At 49.9% G+C, this 17,902-nt stretch overlaps 1 protein-coding gene across 9 annotated transcripts in view; it reads left to right on the forward strand.

Moving 5' to 3' along the window:
• Positions 1 to 17,902, forward strand: part of Agap1 (ArfGAP with GTPase domain, ankyrin repeat and PH domain 1) — a 526,342-nt gene that overhangs the window by 389,595 nt on the left and 118,845 nt on the right. For 7 of the 9 annotated variants that reach the window (XM_045148441.1, XM_045148443.1, XM_045148444.1 and 4 more), the window contains one exon: positions 581 to 742. The exons of the other annotated variants lie outside the window; for them this stretch is intronic. In XM_045148441.1, coding sequence (XP_045004376.1) covers positions 581 to 742 — 162 coding nt within the window. The remainder of the gene's footprint in view (positions 1 to 580; positions 743 to 17,902) is intronic. 9 annotated transcript variants of the gene reach the window in all.

Below are 17,902 nucleotides of genomic sequence, written 5' to 3' on the forward strand. Positions count from 1 at the left end.
ACTTTTGCCTTGACTTGGGCAGACATCAAGTAAATAACTAATTGAGAATTTCACTCATGGTGAATGTTAATGTTTGGTCTTAAAATCTCCGAGCAGTTTGAGTGAGGCACACATGAGACTCTGCTTTATGGCCTTTGAGATGCCCTGCAGGGCCTTGGTGAGAAATAAGGACCATCATCCACGGTGTTGCAGGGAGAGGATTCACACGAGTCCCTCCTGGACTCCTGAGTGTCTCTGTGTCATTCTCCACACATCAGAGCAACCCAGGAAAGGAGAATAACTGAGAACCGGAAGCTGGCCGTCTCCTTCCTCCCGGGTCACGTGTCCTGAAGCCGACGTTCCAGGCATCCAGCCACGCCAAGCAGGGAGTTTTAATCTCTATAGTGTGCCGGTGGTGCGCGTGGCAGAGGTGCCCAGACTGCTCACACCTGAGGCGCCATGCCTCCAGCCCGGCAGCCTCCTTGCTGCTGGGGTCTCACGGGCGAGGGCTTTCGATGTAGGAGGAGCACTTCTTGTGCATTGTTTGCGGTCTCTTTGGATCCACTCTTACCTTTCCATTCTTTTGCCTTTTCCGTGACAGACACGGGGCTAGGTGACTCCGTGTGTTCCAGCCCGAGTATCTCCAGCAGCACCAGCCCCAAGCTTGACCCGCCCCCCTCCCCCCACGCCAACAGAAAGAAGCACCGGAGGAAGAAGAGCACCAGCAACTTCAAGGCCGATGGGCTCTCGGGCACCGCTGAAGGTAAGGCGCCCCGGGCTGCCAGGAAAGGGCCATCGCGCCTCTCCAGTTTGCGAGAGCCGGAGGGCCTTGCAACTCCCTGTGCACAGCCACGAGGACACTGCTGGCTGGCATGAGAGGGTCTGGTACCTCCTTCCCACTGTCCAACTCTCAAATGACTCCAAGCTGTATCTTGCCCCAGGCAGCCATCCGCTAACAGTGGTCCCCATCATGCGCCTGGCCTGTGGGCTGAGAGTCCCCACTAGTAAGGGGCCCATGCTGTTCTATGCCGTCTTCCTCCTGGTTTGGCTGCTCTGAATGGTCCTCAGACAGCTGGCCCAGCTCAGGCTTTCACCAGCATGTCACGATCTGTGTGTCTTCCGTTCACTTGCTGCATAGTGGCTGGGTTGGCCTCGGTTCCGGGTGTCACACACGTCTTACTTCCCCTCTCACTGTGAAGTCCATAGTCCCCCCTTCCCATGGCTGGATGCGATCTGTCTAGAGCAGCTCCTGCAAATGAATTCACGTGCTTTTATTCATGATGCAAGTGGAAATATGTGTGCCTGTGCACATACATGTACACACACACACCCAGACGCTTTTCACTTGCTGAGAGAGACATGGGTGAAGCTAGAATAAACAAGGTGCAGAAATACTTCAAAGGGAAATTGAATCTTCAAAGCATTGTTTCTGTAACACAGAATTTTGTTTTTGAGGACAAGAGCGGGAGTCTGTCTCCAACAAGGTATCCACTCGCAGGAGCAGCATTGTTGGTTAGTTCCTATCCCGTTCTGTGTTTGGTGAGCGTCTCTGAATATTCTCCTAGTTCAAAACTGAGGGTTGGCAGGTGCTGGCCCTAGTGGGGAAAGTGCTCTGTGAACCCACAGCACGTGTGAGCAGAGAGGAGCATTGGGGCACAGACTGGGATGTCCCATCATTTGTGAGGTGGGCAATGTTTTGAGTGTCGTGAGAAGCCTGAGGTCCAAGCCTCTCAGCTCCACCTCCTCACTGGGCTGGAAGTCCTTCTCCCTAGCGGTGGTCCACCCACTTCTCCCTCCCATAGTTCCTGCTGATAAGTTTAGCCAGGGAAGACTAGTTTTCCCATTGTTGGAAAATGATGGTGATGGGTTCGGGTCTCATGCTAAACTCCACTGCTCTTCCCAGAAACACCGAGCATTACTGACACATCTCACACCAAGTGCCAGCCCACGTGGGCCGCAGCCTGCCCTGACATGGGCACTCCTGGCTTCCAGGCTGGGGACCACACCAGGACTTCCTCTGACAAGGGCCTCTCAGCGCATATCCTGTGTCAGATAAGGGTCTCAGAACAAGTCTCATGTTTCCTGCTGGTGTCTGACTTTGGGTAATAGCACAAGTGATGGCCAAGTGTCTCTACAGCTGCCTAAGCACATGTCGGTTACCCCAGCAGAGTGTCTGCTGTGTGAACTGTGCACAAGACCCAGCCTCACGGGAAATGTGCAGCGTGAGAGCAACCAGCGCAGAGGTCAAGGGCCCTGTGAAGAGTGCACATGAGCACCCTGGCCCGGGATGTCTGGCGCTGACTTCCTGAGCCCTTGAGCTCACTCGTGTGCGTAGGCTGAGACAGAAGACCCGTCCTGGCAGCAGTTACTGGCCACTTTCACTAAAGATCTCGTTCAAACAGAAAGGCTGTGGAGACACCCAAACCGGAAGGCCACGGGGATGTCTCACACAGGATGAGTGGCTGGGTGGCAGGTTGTCAGAAGTTCCAGAAGGGCCTGAGAAGGTTCACCCTCTGTTTCCAGTGCCAGTTTTCCACTAAGAACTAAGTGAGATGTTCTTTATAAAAAATAACCAGAGGGCGGGAGAGAGTCATTCCATGAAGTGCTCTTTGTGCACGCATGTGGTGGGGGGCCTGAATTCGATCCCCGTCACTCACATAAAAGCCAGAAGCCGAGGTGCCTGTCTGTGGTCTCCATGCTACGGAGGCTGGGGCAGGAGGATTCAGGGTGCTTGCTGGCTCAGCTGGGCAAACCAGTGAGTTCGGGACTCGCTGAGAGACCCAGTCTCAAAAATTAAGCTGAGCTATTGGAAAACACTTGACATTGACCTCTCACCCAAACACACGTTCACACACATACACAAACATGCATACATATGCCAAAAAATCACTTAGGTGTATGAATTCCCCTTGTATAATTTCTCCTTGACTATAAATGAGTCATTTCGAGGCACTGTTTCATTAGTTCTGAGGTACATTTTTGTACACATTTTAACAGTTTTTGGTAGGTGTTGGGTGTGTTTGTGGTCATGTGCATGGTGTACAATCTTGGGGATCAGTCCCACCTTCCACCTCGTTTGAGACAGGGTCTCTTATTCAATGTTCGCCACTGTGTTGAAGTCTAGCTGGCCCAGAAGATTTCAGGAAATTCTTCAGTCTCCATTCCCATCTTGCTTTCAACGTAGAGGGATTACAGAAGTTGGCCATCATGCCTGGCTTCTAGGAAGATCTGGGTATCTGAACTCAGGTACTTAGGCTTGCACGACACATCTTTACCCACTGAGCACTCCCTGACCCAGGCTTCCTATTAGCCTAGGTTGGCCTTAAGCTTGCCGCCCGTCTGCCTCAGCCTCTTAAGTGCTGGAATTGCAGTGTGGAGCACATGTTTCACGTTTCTAAAACCCAGTTATGTCCTATGGTCTGACTACTGAAGCCACTTTAGACGAGATCGGGCACATTCAGGGTGGCATGGCCGTGGACAGAAGCCACTTTAGGATGGACAGTGCAGTATAACTTCCATGATCTTCATGACTATGAACTCAAAATGTGCATGGTGTAAACCATCGAAAGAGGCATTTTGTCTTTGAAATGAAGGCCAGTCATGTGCATTTTACCTCTGGTGGCTCCTGTTTCATTCTGAGAACATGCTTCTCTTTCCAGCTCCTGTGGGCTGTGACGGGCCGCTGCAGGTGCCCCCTCTCCCGTGGCCTTGCGTGCCATCACCACACCATGCAGTAGACCAGGGCTGCCTCAGCCTTTTCCATTCACAACCCAAGAAATTTTTACATAATCCCAGGTAAATAGAGCAAAGGGTATATAATTGAAACATTTACTGATAATCAATCACATATCAAGTTGTTTTACACGCACATTATTTTTATCATTTATTAAAGACAGAAGTGAATTGCCTACTAATGAGATGGATATGTTTGTTCTTAATTAAATCTTAGCTGAATACTTGATATATTCATATCGATAATTGACATTGAGCATCTTCGGTGTTTCTCAGATCAGTGTTTTGATTTTATAATCATTGGTGCTAAGAAAGCCACTTCACATAATAGCACAATACAAGGTAGCAGACATTTTTGGAAATTCCTTCCTAGGCCCAGGGCAAAATTCATTTAATGATTTTTTTTCAGTGAAACACAAGTCAGCAGTCAAACCACATTTTAAAAATATTATTATATTTATTTCTTTGCAAGCAGAGAGAAGAGAGACAGCTAGAAAGAATGGTCACACCAAGGCCTCCAGCCACTGCACACAGACTCCAGATGCCTGCACCATTTTTGTGCGTTTGGCTTTACATGGGTACTGGGAATTGAACCCAGGTCGTTATGCTTTGCAGGCAAGAACCTTAACCACTAAGTCATCTCTCCAACCCAAAGAGCTTTTAAAAAATGAAACATTTCCATACCAAGCAGCACAGAGATAGGCTAGTTTGGTGGAACATGCTGAGGAATGATGGAAAGTGTTGTCTTTATACCTTTACTTTGCTGGAAGAAAACACCCGACCCAACCAGCTGATGGGAGGGAAAGATTGGTTTTGGCTCACAGTCTCGAGGAGAAGCTTCATGATGGCAGGGAAAGCGTGGCGTGAGCAGAGGCCGGATGTCACCTCTGCCACGGCAGGTAGGAAACAGCAGCAGGAGAGTGAGCTGACTTAATACTGGCAAGCTTGGGGCCGATAAACCTCAAGGTTTGTCCCCAGTGACAGATCTCCTCCAGCAAGACCCCACCTCCCAAATTACCATCAGCTGGGGCATTCAAAACACACAAGTTTTATGTGGGCATCTGATGCAAACCACCACAGAAAATATTACAAGTTTTTGTTTTCCATAGTTACTTTTTTCCTTGTTCCTATACAATCAGAAAACTTCGGGTGTACAGTGAAAGCACAGAGATGTGTAACACCCCTTAGCCTCGCACCTGAGTCTTGGATTTTAGGCAGCATCCTTGGCGTTTATGGCGTGTCAGCATGCACAGTGTAGTGTGCGCCTGCAGTGTGATCAGACGCAGGCTGCAGTGACGTCCCGGGATGCAACACAGGTGAATTCTGCCACAAATACCTCAGAGTCATGTATTTGATTGTGAAGTAATTTTTAGTCACTGCATGGTCTAGAAACCACTTACTACTGCCATTTCTTATAGCCCATAATCACTGATGTGACCCCATATTGGAATACAATGCACAGTTTAAGAACCATGGTTTATCTGGGCATGGTGGCACACGCCTTTAATCCCAGCACTCCAGAGGCAGAGGTAGGAGGATCGCCATGAGTTCGAGGCCACCCTGAGAATACATAGTGAATTATAGGTCAGCCTGGCCTAGAGCAAGACCCTACCTGGAAAAAACAGAAAAAGAAAAAGAAGAAAGAACCAAAGAACCAGGGCTTAGAAGAAGCCAGTCAGAGAGTTGAATGTTGTGGTTTCAACCTTCCCAATGATAACAAATGACTAGAGTCAAACCTCTGGCAGGTAGAAGAACAATTCTCTTGATAGCTAAGTCAGTCAGGGTCAGCAGGAGAACAGCTGACAGTGCCCCCAAACTCACTGGAGTTACTTTGGGAGCTGCTTTCTGAGAAGACAGAGCCTGGGGCAGAACGGAGCAAGGGAAGGGAAATACACCCACCAAAGTACTGTGGCCTTCAGTGGAGAGATGTGTCCTCTGTAGCCATGGTGTCTAGAACTTACGGGGAGCCTAGGACTATGTCCAAGCCATCCTCTCCTCCCATTCCCTCATCTCCTCTTCTCTGTCCTCTACTAACCTACACCCAAGCCAAATGGTCTGAGAGCCACAACCCTGAGCACACGTATGTCTGCCCGATGGGGCCTTTTGCATAGCCCTGGGGACACCAGTCATGACTTGCCATTTGCCACTCATGCCACACAGCCTCTGACGGGCAGCAGGGAAGATGTCACCACTTGAGGGTGCCCCAGGGCTTCCAGCCTGGCCCCGTGCCATCCCCAGCCTCGTGGCAGGTGGTATTCCACAGGCTGCCTGGGATCCTAGCAGAGCCAAGACTGCTGTGTGTCTCCCAGCCCCAGAGAGCAGGGTCCAGTAGGATCCTTCAGCGGGGCTTCCTCATCCTCTGCTAGCCAAGCCGTGCCGAGCAGCAGCGACCCGTCCCTGCAGTGGGCGCACAGCTCTGGTCAGGCCACGGTGAAGCACCTAGGGCTCGGGCAGTGCCATGATGCGGCTTCCTAGCCAGGACCAGGCGTATGGGCGTGCTCCCGGGAAAGCTTTGGGCTGTGTGGCTTTTCCAGGCCATTAATGACTTGCTGTCCGTGGGCATTGTCTTTGAATGGCAACTTCTTCTTACTTCACATCATCACTGAAATAAAGCCGCTGTCTTGGCAGCCCTGCTCTGTGGCCCCGAATCCGGTGGCTCTCATTATTTTTACAACTTTCATGCAAGTTTGCACCAGGTGCTAATTTTCCTGCTTGCCCCCCACTGAGAAGCTGGAAGTAGAGAGAGGTTAAGTGCTTTCCTGTCCAAGGTCAGGTTGCTGCTAGCTGACAGAACTGCCTCTTGCTTCTCTGCCTCAAACTCTTTCCACCAGGCAAAAGGCAGGACTTTGAGGTGTGTGGAGAAGCTTTGAATCTAGGAGTGGAGCGGACTGAATAGCTGCCTTGATATTTCTCAGATTCCGTGGAAAGACACTGACTTTAATATGGATCCGGACATCTAGAAGTTTTGTAACAATGGTATTTTTAAAAAATGCACAGCTCGTCTGGATGGGTCCTAACACCGTCTTACTATCCAAGAGAAATCCGATCCCACTGCCCTTGCCCTTGCCTTCCTGGTGCTTTGTGCGAAAGGTCTCACAGGGAATTTATTTCATCTTTCTCATCATCCCGAGTCTTTACCAAACCAGTGAGTGGTGGGTCCTGAGTGGATGTTGAGGGATTTCCTTGAACAAGGTGAGTCATACGTGGTCCTCTCTGCTATGGGAAAACGAATTGCTCACCCCAGCTGTGCTCACTAAGCAATCAGAGGTGAGGCCCTGCCATGTTGACAAATTGCAGTAACTTCGGAGTCGCAGAGGTCACCTTGGGCTCACTTCTCCCTTGTTCACTCAGAGACGACCCTGGAATTATGGATCATTTCATTTTTTTTCCATCAAATATCAGTAACCAGTATGGGGAAGTATGATCCCTTTGCCTCCATGGGAGACACTGGCAAATAAAACTTGGGTCCCCTCTCTTCCCAGGGAGTTTAGAACCTAGATGTTCTAGAAAGGTTACCCAGAAGAAATGTGGGCTTGCAGAGGTGCAGTCGTGCGTTCCAGTTAAGAGTTGGAGCCGGGTGTGGTGGCGCACACCTTTAATCCCAGCACTCAGAAGGCAGGATTGCTGTGAGTTTGAGGGAAGCCTGAGACTACCTAGTGAATTCAGCCTGGGCCAGAGTGAGACCCTACCTAGAATCCACCCCCCAAAAAAAAGAGTTGGGCACAGCTCACCTGGTGCAGAGCTCCGTTGTAGCTTGCACAGATTTAGTACACAGTCGTTCTCCTAGTTAAGCTTGCGGAAGATGCCACTGTTCATTGCCTGGTCGCCTTGTGACCTAGTCACCCTAGGAAATGTCTTTATAAATCTGCTGATGTTTTGAAGACACTTTGGAGAGAAAATAAAGACTTGCGTATGGGCATTGAGCACTCAATTTGCCTCCTAATTTCCCTCTCTACTTGTAAGCAAGCAACACATGGGTGCACTGAAGCTCTGTTAATCTCTGACTGTTGAGTGGTGCTGTGTTGACTGCGGTGCCCCTGGGCTAGCTTTGGAAAATCTGCCAGCTCTTCAAATCATGGTTGGGAGAACAGTGTCTGTCTTCTGCTACTTGAATAGAACAATTCTAAATGGTCTCGTGACCATGATTTCCCATCTTTCCCCTTTCCTTGGTGTAATTAACAGTCATGTGATTGTGCACACATGACTGGGGTAGTCAGGATCTGGGGCATGTTGTATACACAGCTTATTAACTGTCTACATGGGCTTTCTTATTTAATTATGTTATTAAAAGTGGCTCAGGGGCTGGAGAGATGGCTTAGCAGTTAAGACACTTACTTGTGAAGTCTGGGGACCCAGGTTTGATTCTCTAGCCCCCACGTAAGCCTACTGCACACAGTGGTGTATGTTTGGAGTTCGTTTGCAGTGGCTGGAGGCCCTGGTGTGCCCATTCTCTCTATCAATATGTCTGTCTGCCTCTCTATCTCATAAATAAATAAATGCACACAGTGGTGTATGTTTGGAGTTCGTTTGCAGTGGCTGGAGGCCCTGGTGTGCCCATTCTCTCTATCGATATGTCTGCCTGCCTCTCTATCTCATAAATAAATAAATAAACAAACAAACAAACAAATAAAGGCTGGAGGAAGGTGAGGAGGACTTAGGAGACGGATAGTGCAGTTTTCATGGTCTGTTGTTGGTCACTCGAACTTCTCTTTTCTCATCCTGGGAGTGTTTCACCAGTTTCTCCGACGTCTACTCCTTGTTGTCACATAGGCAGCTGCCGTCCATTGAAAGGAGCAGGATGTCTCCATCTTCAGGCCTAGGGAGACATCTCAGTTTATAAAAGCACTCACCATGTAAACATGAGCATCTGATCCCCCCGAGCACTTGAAGCTAGACACAGCAGCACAAGCTATGGTGAGATGGGAGGCAGAGGCAGGAGAATCTTCCGGAATTGTACAGAGCAGCTAGCATGAAGACCACAGTGGTGAACGTTACATCCTGCTTCAAACAAAGCAGAAGGGGAGAACCGGCCCCCAAGACTGCCTGTGACCTCCCCATGTATGTTGTGAGATGCGTTTGTCTGTGTACGCATCCACACACACAGCTCCAGCATCAGCAGTGCTTGTTTGTATAGTGATGCGATCTTCTTACTCAGACTTCCTCATTGTTGTCTGTGGGTCTGGACAGTTGAGTTGAGCAGGCAGCATGGTGGGTGTGAGAAACCAAGAGTCAGACCATCTTCCTGAAGATGCACAATCGTGCAGTGGTCTTGACTCTGCTGAGGGTGCGGGAGGCTGAGCTGTGGGCTCTGGGAGACAACACGAGCCCACAAACCTGATAGCTTTCCAAAGAGCCCTTGTGGGTTGTCACGCCAGCTTCTGCGAGGATGAACTTGCTGAAACTGAGTAGATCTGGGTTCGCTCTAGACATTGACATTGTAGATTGGACACAGTTGACTCAAAAGCCGTCCTGTGGGGTGCAGTCTGGCCATCACAAACTCACATGCGCTGCCAGCGTTCTCAGATCCTTTGTGGAAGTCAGCAGGTTGGAAGTAAACAAGGATGAGTAGATCACAGCAGGGGAAGCCACAACAGAGGAGTCCCACCATGACCAAGCAGCCGACAAGAGAGGACTTTTGGTACTCTGTGTAAGTCCACACAAACTAACGAGCTGAGCTCCGGGGCCATGAAAGCACATTGGGTACCTACTGCATGCCGTCGCTGTGCATGGCACTGCGCGGGAAGCCGTGAGGGGCCCTGCCCTCGGCGGGCACTCGGCTGCGGCAAAGACAGCAGACTGGCAGCAGGCTGGTGCAGGCAACACTGGTACCGGAGCATCAGAGTTGCTTGGCTGGCTCCACAAAGGGATGAGATAGTCCCATCACCCTTTACAGAGAAGAAAATGGCTACTCTCCCAGCGACCAAAGGGGGGATGTGAAAAGTAAATGTGAAATAAGTCTCAGGAGGTGGTTTAGACTTGGCAGCATCCTGAAGACACTCTAGTGTGATGGGCCACGTGTTTGGCTCAAGCTTCCTGTCTCCTGCCATACAGTTTAGTAAGCTCACCTCAGACTACTTACAGAGATTCCCTTTAAGGTCGGGACATGTGAAAGGCAGCAGTTCTCTGTCGTGTGCCTGCATTCAGAGGTGGTGTTCCCGCCGATGCGCTCCATCAGTTCATCATCCTGCCCCAGAGAACCGGTAAGAACATGATCTCCTCCCCCAAGAAGCCCTGGATCAGAACTAGATCTCAGCCCAGCCTGGAAGCCCTGGATCAGAACTAGATCTCAGCCCAGCCTGGAAGCCCTGGATCAGAACTCGGCCCACCTGGAAGCCCTGGATCAGTACCAGAATTCGGCTCACCTGGAAGCCCTGGATCAGAACCAGAACTCGGCTCATCTGGAAGCCCTGGATCAGAACTAGATCTCAGCCCAGCCTGGAAGCCCTGGATCAAAACTAGATCTCAGCCCAGCCTGGAAGCCCTGGATCAGAATTCAGCCCACCTGGAAGCCCTGGATCAGTACCAGAATTCGGCTCACCTGGAAGCCCTGGATCAGAACCAGAACTCGGCTCATCTGGAAGCCCTGGATCAGAATTCAGCTCACCTGGAAGCCCTGGATCAGAACCAGAACTCGGCCCACCTGGAAGCCCTGGATCAGAACCAGAACTCAGCCCACCTGGAAGCCCTGGATCAGAACCAGAACTCGGCTCACCTGGAAGCCCTGGATCAGAATTCAGCCCATCTGGAAGCCCTGGATCAGAATTCAGCTCACCTGGAAGCCCTGGATTAGAACCAGAACTCGGCCCACCCGGAAGCCCTGGATCAGAACCAGAACTCAGCCCGCCCGGAAGCCCAGGATCAGAACCAGAACTCGGCCCGCCCGGAAGCCCTGGATCAGAACCAGAACTCAGCCCGCCCGGAAGCCCAGGATCAGAACCAGAACTCAGCCCGCCCGGAAGCCCTGGATCAGAACCAGAACTCGGCCCGCCTGGAAGCCCTGGATCAGAACGCAGCGTACTGTGAATCTTCAGCACAGTCAAGATCTGCCTTGCCTCCTTTTCTCATCATCTTGAAATGTTTTGATATTGTGACCCCTAGGACCAAGGTCCCAAAGGCAGCCACTGCACGTGCATCTTCCTCACCATTTCAGTTCCTCGCCTCTTCCCTGTACCTCACTCCACCCTGGCTGTTTTTTTTCACCACCTATTCCACTTGAAACATACCAGTCAGAAAGAATGGCCTTTCTGTATCTCAAACCTGAGGACCTTTGAGTCAACCTCATGTGGCATCCAGTGACCAGGCTCAGGGTTACACTTGTTCCTCTGGGCTTCCAGAAGGAAGATGGCAAGGCAACATTTCCATTCTCAGTCTACTTGAGCTTGCCTTGTCTCTTCTTCCTGCTCTGGCAAAAGTGAAAGTGGCAGTGTTGCTTCTCCTCTGCCTGGAGCCTGCCCTCCTCCTCCTGGAGTTAGTCCACAAGAAAGTGCCTGGCAAATGAGAGGGGTCAGTCAGTTTGTACACACACTTGACTTGCCTGGGATGCATCTCAAAATGCGAGGAGCTTCAAGAGCACACTGACTTCCCACACAGAGGCTGAAAGTCCAGGATGGAGGTTCCATCCAACTTGGTTCCAAAGAACAGCTCACTTCCTGGCTTGCCCAGGCCTTCCTCACATGCTCACACTCAGAGAAGGAACAGTGGGAAGAAAGCAGCTCCTCCTTTACTGATAAAGTCCCCTGTAACCCTGTGCTCTCTGAACACCATCAGGACAGCCCCTCTAACCCCATCCCCTCTCAACACCATCAGGACAGCCCCTCTAACCCCGTCCCCTCTCAACACCATCAGGACAGCCCCTCTAACCCCGTCCCCTCTCAACACCATCAGGACAGCCCCTCTAACCCCGTCCCCTCTCAACACCATCAGGACAGCCCCTCTAACCCCGTCCCCTCTCAACACCATCAGGACAGCCCCTCTAACCCCATCCCCTCTCAACACCATCAGGACAGCCCCTCTAACCCGGTCCTCTCTGAACACCATCAGGACAGCCCCTCTAACCCCGTCCCCTCTCAACACCATCAGGACAGCCCCTCTAACCCCGTCCCCTCTCAACACCATCAGGACAGCCCCTCTAACCCCGTCCCCTCTCAACACCATCAGGACAGCCCCTCTAACCCCGTCCCCTCTCAACACCATCAAGACAGCCTCTAACCCCATCCTCTCTGGACACCGGCCATCACATTGAAGATTAGAGACATGTCATGGAGCCATTCCATCTTAAGGCTCATGTATCCTCTCTTTCTGATCCCAAAGGAAGCTACCTTATGGGTGTCATCTCTCAGGTCAGAAACTGCTGTGCAGATCCTAGAACCTGGGAGCCAATCAATGTCAAGATATATTATCAAGTACCCAGGAAGCCATAACTGAGCTGCTGCCTACCCCGGACCATGTTATCTCAGAGCATTGGTCACCCCTGTGAGGTGGGCAGGAATGGGAGTCCTTTTGTTCTCACAAATGAGGGAGAAAGCTGAGTGGAGATAATATGCCTCAGGCGCGGGTTGGGGTGAGATGAGGCTCTGCCTCTGGGGTCTTCTGCTTTGCTCCCAGGCCCCTCCTCGCCCCCTTGTTTCTGTGATGTGCAGCTCCACAGGGCCCTGGCCTTTGCCCCTTGAGTTGGCCTTTGAGAACGGGGAGCAGAGCTGCTTCCTCCAGCCTCACATTAGTGCTGGGGATGGCTTATTTGCAAAGCTTCCTTTTTGTCCTGTTCATGTATGCTCACTAGCATACGTTCGACTGAAAGGCCCAGCTTGCTCAGCTACTTGTAGTTGGTCAGATCGTACAGGGCCACACGGGCTGCCTTTCATGGGGCAGCTCTGTTGCAGCCTCTTTGGAAATGTTTACCTCAGCTCACAAACCAGGTGTGTGTGCGTTTTCAGGATGATGTACTTATTTCACTTTTGCATGAGGGGAGTAGACCTGTTTGCAAGCTGATTTGAAGTCAGAGGGGTCGAGGAGTGATTGGTCAAGTCCCCCTATCATTCACGTGAGCCCTGCTTTGCTGATTTGGGCATGAATCAAGTATCTGGCTCCCTGTCTCATCACGGTGACCTCTCACTCTCATTTTATTGAGATGTGTCATCAGTGCCTGGCAGAAGGCATGGTTCAGGATGAGCTGTCCACGTTTGCTTAGTGGTCTTTGCTAATACCCTCCTGCCTTTCAATTCCATTCTATTCCCAGCTTGGACAAATAATGGGAACCAGGGTGTACCAATCCCTGGGTGCGTCACCAGTGAAAGAAGCAGGTCAGTGGAGACTTGAGCAGGGATTGCCATGTCCACACGTATGCACACGCTACTTAATTAGGGCTTCTTTTGTACGCAGGACATGGAGAAAATTGGCCGTTTGTCTGTGGGGTAATGGGTTTTGGTGCAATATAAAAATCTATCAAATGGTTAGATTCAGTGATACATCAGACTTCATGAAAAGCTCCTACTGCACACAGTTTAATTCTATTAATTTTTTAAGGGGGAAAAAAGGCAAAGGCAAAATGTTTTAGTTTCTCTTAAGCTGATTTCTCTCTGGTTTTTCTTAAAAGTGTCTTTCTAGTTGCCACACAGTGATGTGATCATTATCTGCCACCTCGTCGCCCTGCTGCCTCTGCATGAAGTAAAATACAAAAAAAAAAAAAAGAGAGAGAGAGAGAGAGGGAGAGGGAGAGGGAAAGCAAGGGAGCTTGTGAAGTATGACTCCCCATCCCAAGACTCATTGCCTGCGATTCGTACCGCTTGACAGTAATGATCTTATTACAGTACTGTGGACCTTGAAGAGATTTCATGAGGAGAGTGAAAGGACGAACCTCCGTGTAATCAAGTGGCGCTGAATATGCCATGCGTTTTTGATCACACACTGATTGGGCACAGTTTTAGCCCATCTTCTAGTCAATTATGCATGGCCCCTGTGCTCCTCAGATAGGCAGGAACGTCGATGGCTGCTGTGTGGGTTTGGCAGGCGGCCAGAGGTTTGAAGGGCCTCACACACCGTCGTTGGGATAAGTGCTTTTTAGTTGGAATTGATTACCTTTCTTTGGGTTTTGCTTAATAGTAAAACTGCATTTGGAGAGGGTTTCAGGTGAAAAATGTACATATTACCTATTGAGAGCACCGGAACTCATAGTCGATTTTTAGGCTCCCCTTGTTTCTATCTAATTTCTGCTTAATGGTACGGTGTTTGGTAATAGTTAGGGTACCTCACTTCATGTGCCCCCGGGTGCACATGTTGAGCCTGGAGAACGCATCCCATCATATGACTGCCTCGCTCAGCTCACAGATGAAACAGGTTTGAAGCCATCTGTTGGTTGGGTTTCATCTTGGCAAGAAAGCATTCGTTACCCGAAGATGTTTTCATGTGCACAAGTGTGCATGGTGAGCCCTTCCAGTAGGTGGTGGGATTCTCTTAACTGATCATGGGACACATGTTATAATACTGGTTTGGGACACCTTCTGCTATCTTTTGCCCCAAAGGGTAACATGGTCTGTTGCTTTGGGTTTCAGTGTCCGTGCACATCAGAAAGGGTGGAGTGCTCTCTTACCAAACAATGCCCATTGTTTCCATTGGAAAAATCATGTGGTCCAACATGTGACAGTCTGTGTAAGAAAAGACTGTTAGGAGGGCTGGAGAGATGGCTTAGCAGTTAAGCACTTGCCTGTGGAGCCTAAGGACCCCAGTTCAAGGCTCAATTCCCCAGGACCCACGTTAGTCAGATGCACAAGGGAGCACAACTGTCTGGAGTTCGTTTGCAGTGGCTGGAGGCCCTGGCACGCCCATTCTCTCCCTCTCTCGCTCTATCTGCCTTTTTCTATCTGTTGCTCTCAAATAAATAAAGAAAAGGAACCAAATTTTAAAAAAAGACCGTTAGGAGCCGAGAATATTGCTTCCTTCTGTCATGCTCTTGAGTCTGATTCTTGGCTTATGTATTATTTTAGAATCACCAAGCAGGAAAATTTCAAAGTTTCTTTTTGTGTTTTTGTATAAGGCTATGGAATTGGATCCCCAGAGTCAGTAAGCAGGGTGGCACATTACTGAGTTGACCAAGCATGGAGCCGCCAGTCACCAGACCTGACGCTGCTCCCTTCAGTAACTAACCTGCCTTGGTGCTTTCTGAGGAAGTAGACAGGTGACTTTGTCTTTTCCTCAGTTCTCACTAGCTCTTGGATGACTTCTGCAGGTAGGATAACTTTTCCCCATGCTTTATAGCAGAAGCCATGATGCACAGTGACCAAGACTTCTTCACCCGGATCCCTTAGTGTCACACACATTCAGGGCAGTGTCACGAAATAAGGGAATGCCCCTTCAAAATGGAGATTTGGTGATGCCTCTTTAAAAGAGAAAGAGAGCCATGAAGCTGAAGTCCAGGATGACGGTCAGCAGTGAGATGGCGGATCGCTGACCCTCTGCCCCACCACAGGCACTGCGTTAGGCCTGTTCTGTAAATGTCTCCTAACCCTCCAGAACCTGCGAGATGGGTGCCATTACCCCGTTTTTATAACCCAGGAAGCTGAGGGTCGTAAACTTTAACTAACTTGCTCAAGGCCACAGATGTAGGTGGCAGCAGTGCATCCCCCCCACCCACCACGGCTTGACCGAGCGGAAGCACCCCAGTGCTTGCCTGCTCGCAGCCTCTTCCAGCGGCTTCCTTGCCTCCTCGGGAGCTTGTGTGCATCATTCTCCCTAGGTCTCCCCTTATCTCACCCTGTGGGTTCAGTTTGGAGGACATAAAGGATTTGTTAGTTATCGGGAGACCAGATGGACATTTCTTCATGATAGTCAATATCCAATCTCTCCTCCCCCAGCTCCTGGGCTCCCAAATGCCATTTGACCCATGGCTAGGCAAAAACAGATCAAAAGACTCATTTTAAAAATATTTTTCTTTATTTATTTGCAAGAATATATATACACATGGGGGGGGGCAAGAGTAGGTGCACCAGAGCCTCCGACCCCTGCAGCTGAACTCCAGATGCATGTACCACCGTAGCTGACTTTACACGGGTACAGGGGAATGGAACCCCAGTCTTCAGGCTCTGCAGGCAAGCCCTTTAACCACTGAGCAATCTCTCCAGCACAATACATTTTTATAAAACATCAAATTGCACAAAGATCAAGTGATGGAAAGTTTTCAAAGCTGTCCTCAAGCTTGCTTTTGTACTGATGACCTGTCTACACTGGGTGATTTTTACCTGAACAGGTGAATGCAGCTCTCAGGATTAAAGAGACTCAGAGAGCTGGTAAACGCGAGGAGACCATTTGTTCAGTGAACGCAGAGTTGCTGTTGTAGCTGACCTGGAATTGCCCTCCACAGGCCACTAAATCACATGGCCAGAGTCATTAAGTAGTTTTTTCTTGATTCCCTACTCCAACATCTTATTCTTCACACCTGGAAACATCCTTGAGAGGATCCAGGCTAGCGGGAAGGAAGCGCCGGGGGCAGGAAGCCCGGCTCTGGACCACAGTGTGCCTCGCAGCTCAGGTGGGCCTGTGTTGCTAGAAGATGGGTGTTGTTTTTAATGCCCCACCGCCCCTGCTGTCCCTGGCTCAGGGGTGGAATACAGAGTTGGTCTGGCCGTGTTTCTCCAGGCATGGCACAAAACACCCCATCAGTCCACTCGTCAAGAGGAAGAAATGGCCCTGCCACCTTTTGATCAAGGCTGTCATCCAGTGGCTCCAGCGTGGCTTTACTAGGGAACTGGGTTTCTCTCTTTCCTGAGGGTACACAGTGACTTGCCCCCTTCTCTCTGATTGTCAGTGGTATTTTGGTTTGCCCAGGGCAGTTGTTTTTGCAGGCTCGTTGTCCCAAAGAACTCTAAGATGTGTGGAGAGTCATGGATTCATAAACCAAGTCTAGTTTTCACTTCCAATTTTTTTTCCCCAAAATCCTCAAAAAGGACTTTGAAATACCAATACAGAGCCAGAGAGATGGTTCAGCAGCTAAGAGCACTTCCTAAAGTACTCCCCACTGTCAGGACCCAGGAGTAGAGACCTTACCAGAACTTTCTATAAACCCCAAGGTCTGGAGCAATGCTATTTTCTAAGAAAGAAAGGCTGCTGCAATTGCCTGGTCACAGGGGCTGGGTGGGGAAGGGGTGAGGCTGGGCATGAAGCCAGCCCAGCTGGAGCAGAGATCAGTCCCAGGACAGCACCAGGAGCAGTTCCATGTGGTAGATTCAGCCAAGACGGTGCACTCCTGGCCATGGCCTCCAGCTCTGACCTCTATGTCCAGCGCCTCTCTTCCAGAGCTGACTCCTCTCTGCTTTCAGCTCTCCTCTCAGTCTCCTTTGGTGCTTTCTCCTCATGCCTTACTTTTTTCTCTCTCTTCTCCCCCCTTTTCCCATCCGTACCTCAGTTTACCTCTTTTTCTCCCTTGTGCTCTCTCATCCTCCTTTCCCCTTTTTTTGAGTTAACTCATAGGATTGTGGTAACTTGTACAACATAAAACTTGCCATCCACCATGACTTATCTCGGGGCATTGACTGTTCACACACACAGTACTGCTCCATCAGTGCCACTCTCTCCCTCCTTCTAGAACACCACATCGGCTCAAACAGAAACAGTAACCACTGAGCAGGATTCCCCCACCACCACCACATTTTCCTCAGCCCCAGGAAGGCCACTCTCTACTCTGTGAATTTTCCTCATCTGGGTATTTCTATAGATGGAATCATGAAGCATGTATTTTTGAGTCAGGCTTGTTCTCTTAGCATAATGTGGTATAGCATGCAAGAGCCAAATTTCACTTCCTGATATGGCAGTACCGAGTCCTGTCTGTCCTCTGTTGATGTCCCCCTGAGCTGTTCCACCTTGAGGCTGTTGAGAATAATACTGCAGTGAGCATTGGTGGACAGAGGACATGTATATGCCAGGGCATCTAGTGACTCTCTGTTTAGCTTTTTGCAGAACTGCCAAATCATCTCTTCTTTTTTATTTTTAAATATTATTTGGGCTGGAGAGAAGGCTTACTGTTTAAGGCATTTGCCTGCAAAGCCAAAGTACCCAGGTTCGATTCCCCAGGACCCACGTTAGCCAGATACAGAAGGGGGCACACGCATCTGGAGTTCATTTGCAATGGCTGGAAGCTCTGGCATACCCATTCTCTCTCTCTCTTTTTCTCTGTTAAATTAATTAAACTTTTAAAATATTATTT

The sequence above is a fragment of the Jaculus jaculus genome, chromosome 4 (assembly GCF_020740685.1).
Source record: "Jaculus jaculus isolate mJacJac1 chromosome 4, mJacJac1.mat.Y.cur, whole genome shotgun sequence".
NCBI lineage: Eukaryota > Metazoa > Chordata > Mammalia > Rodentia > Dipodidae > Jaculus > Jaculus jaculus.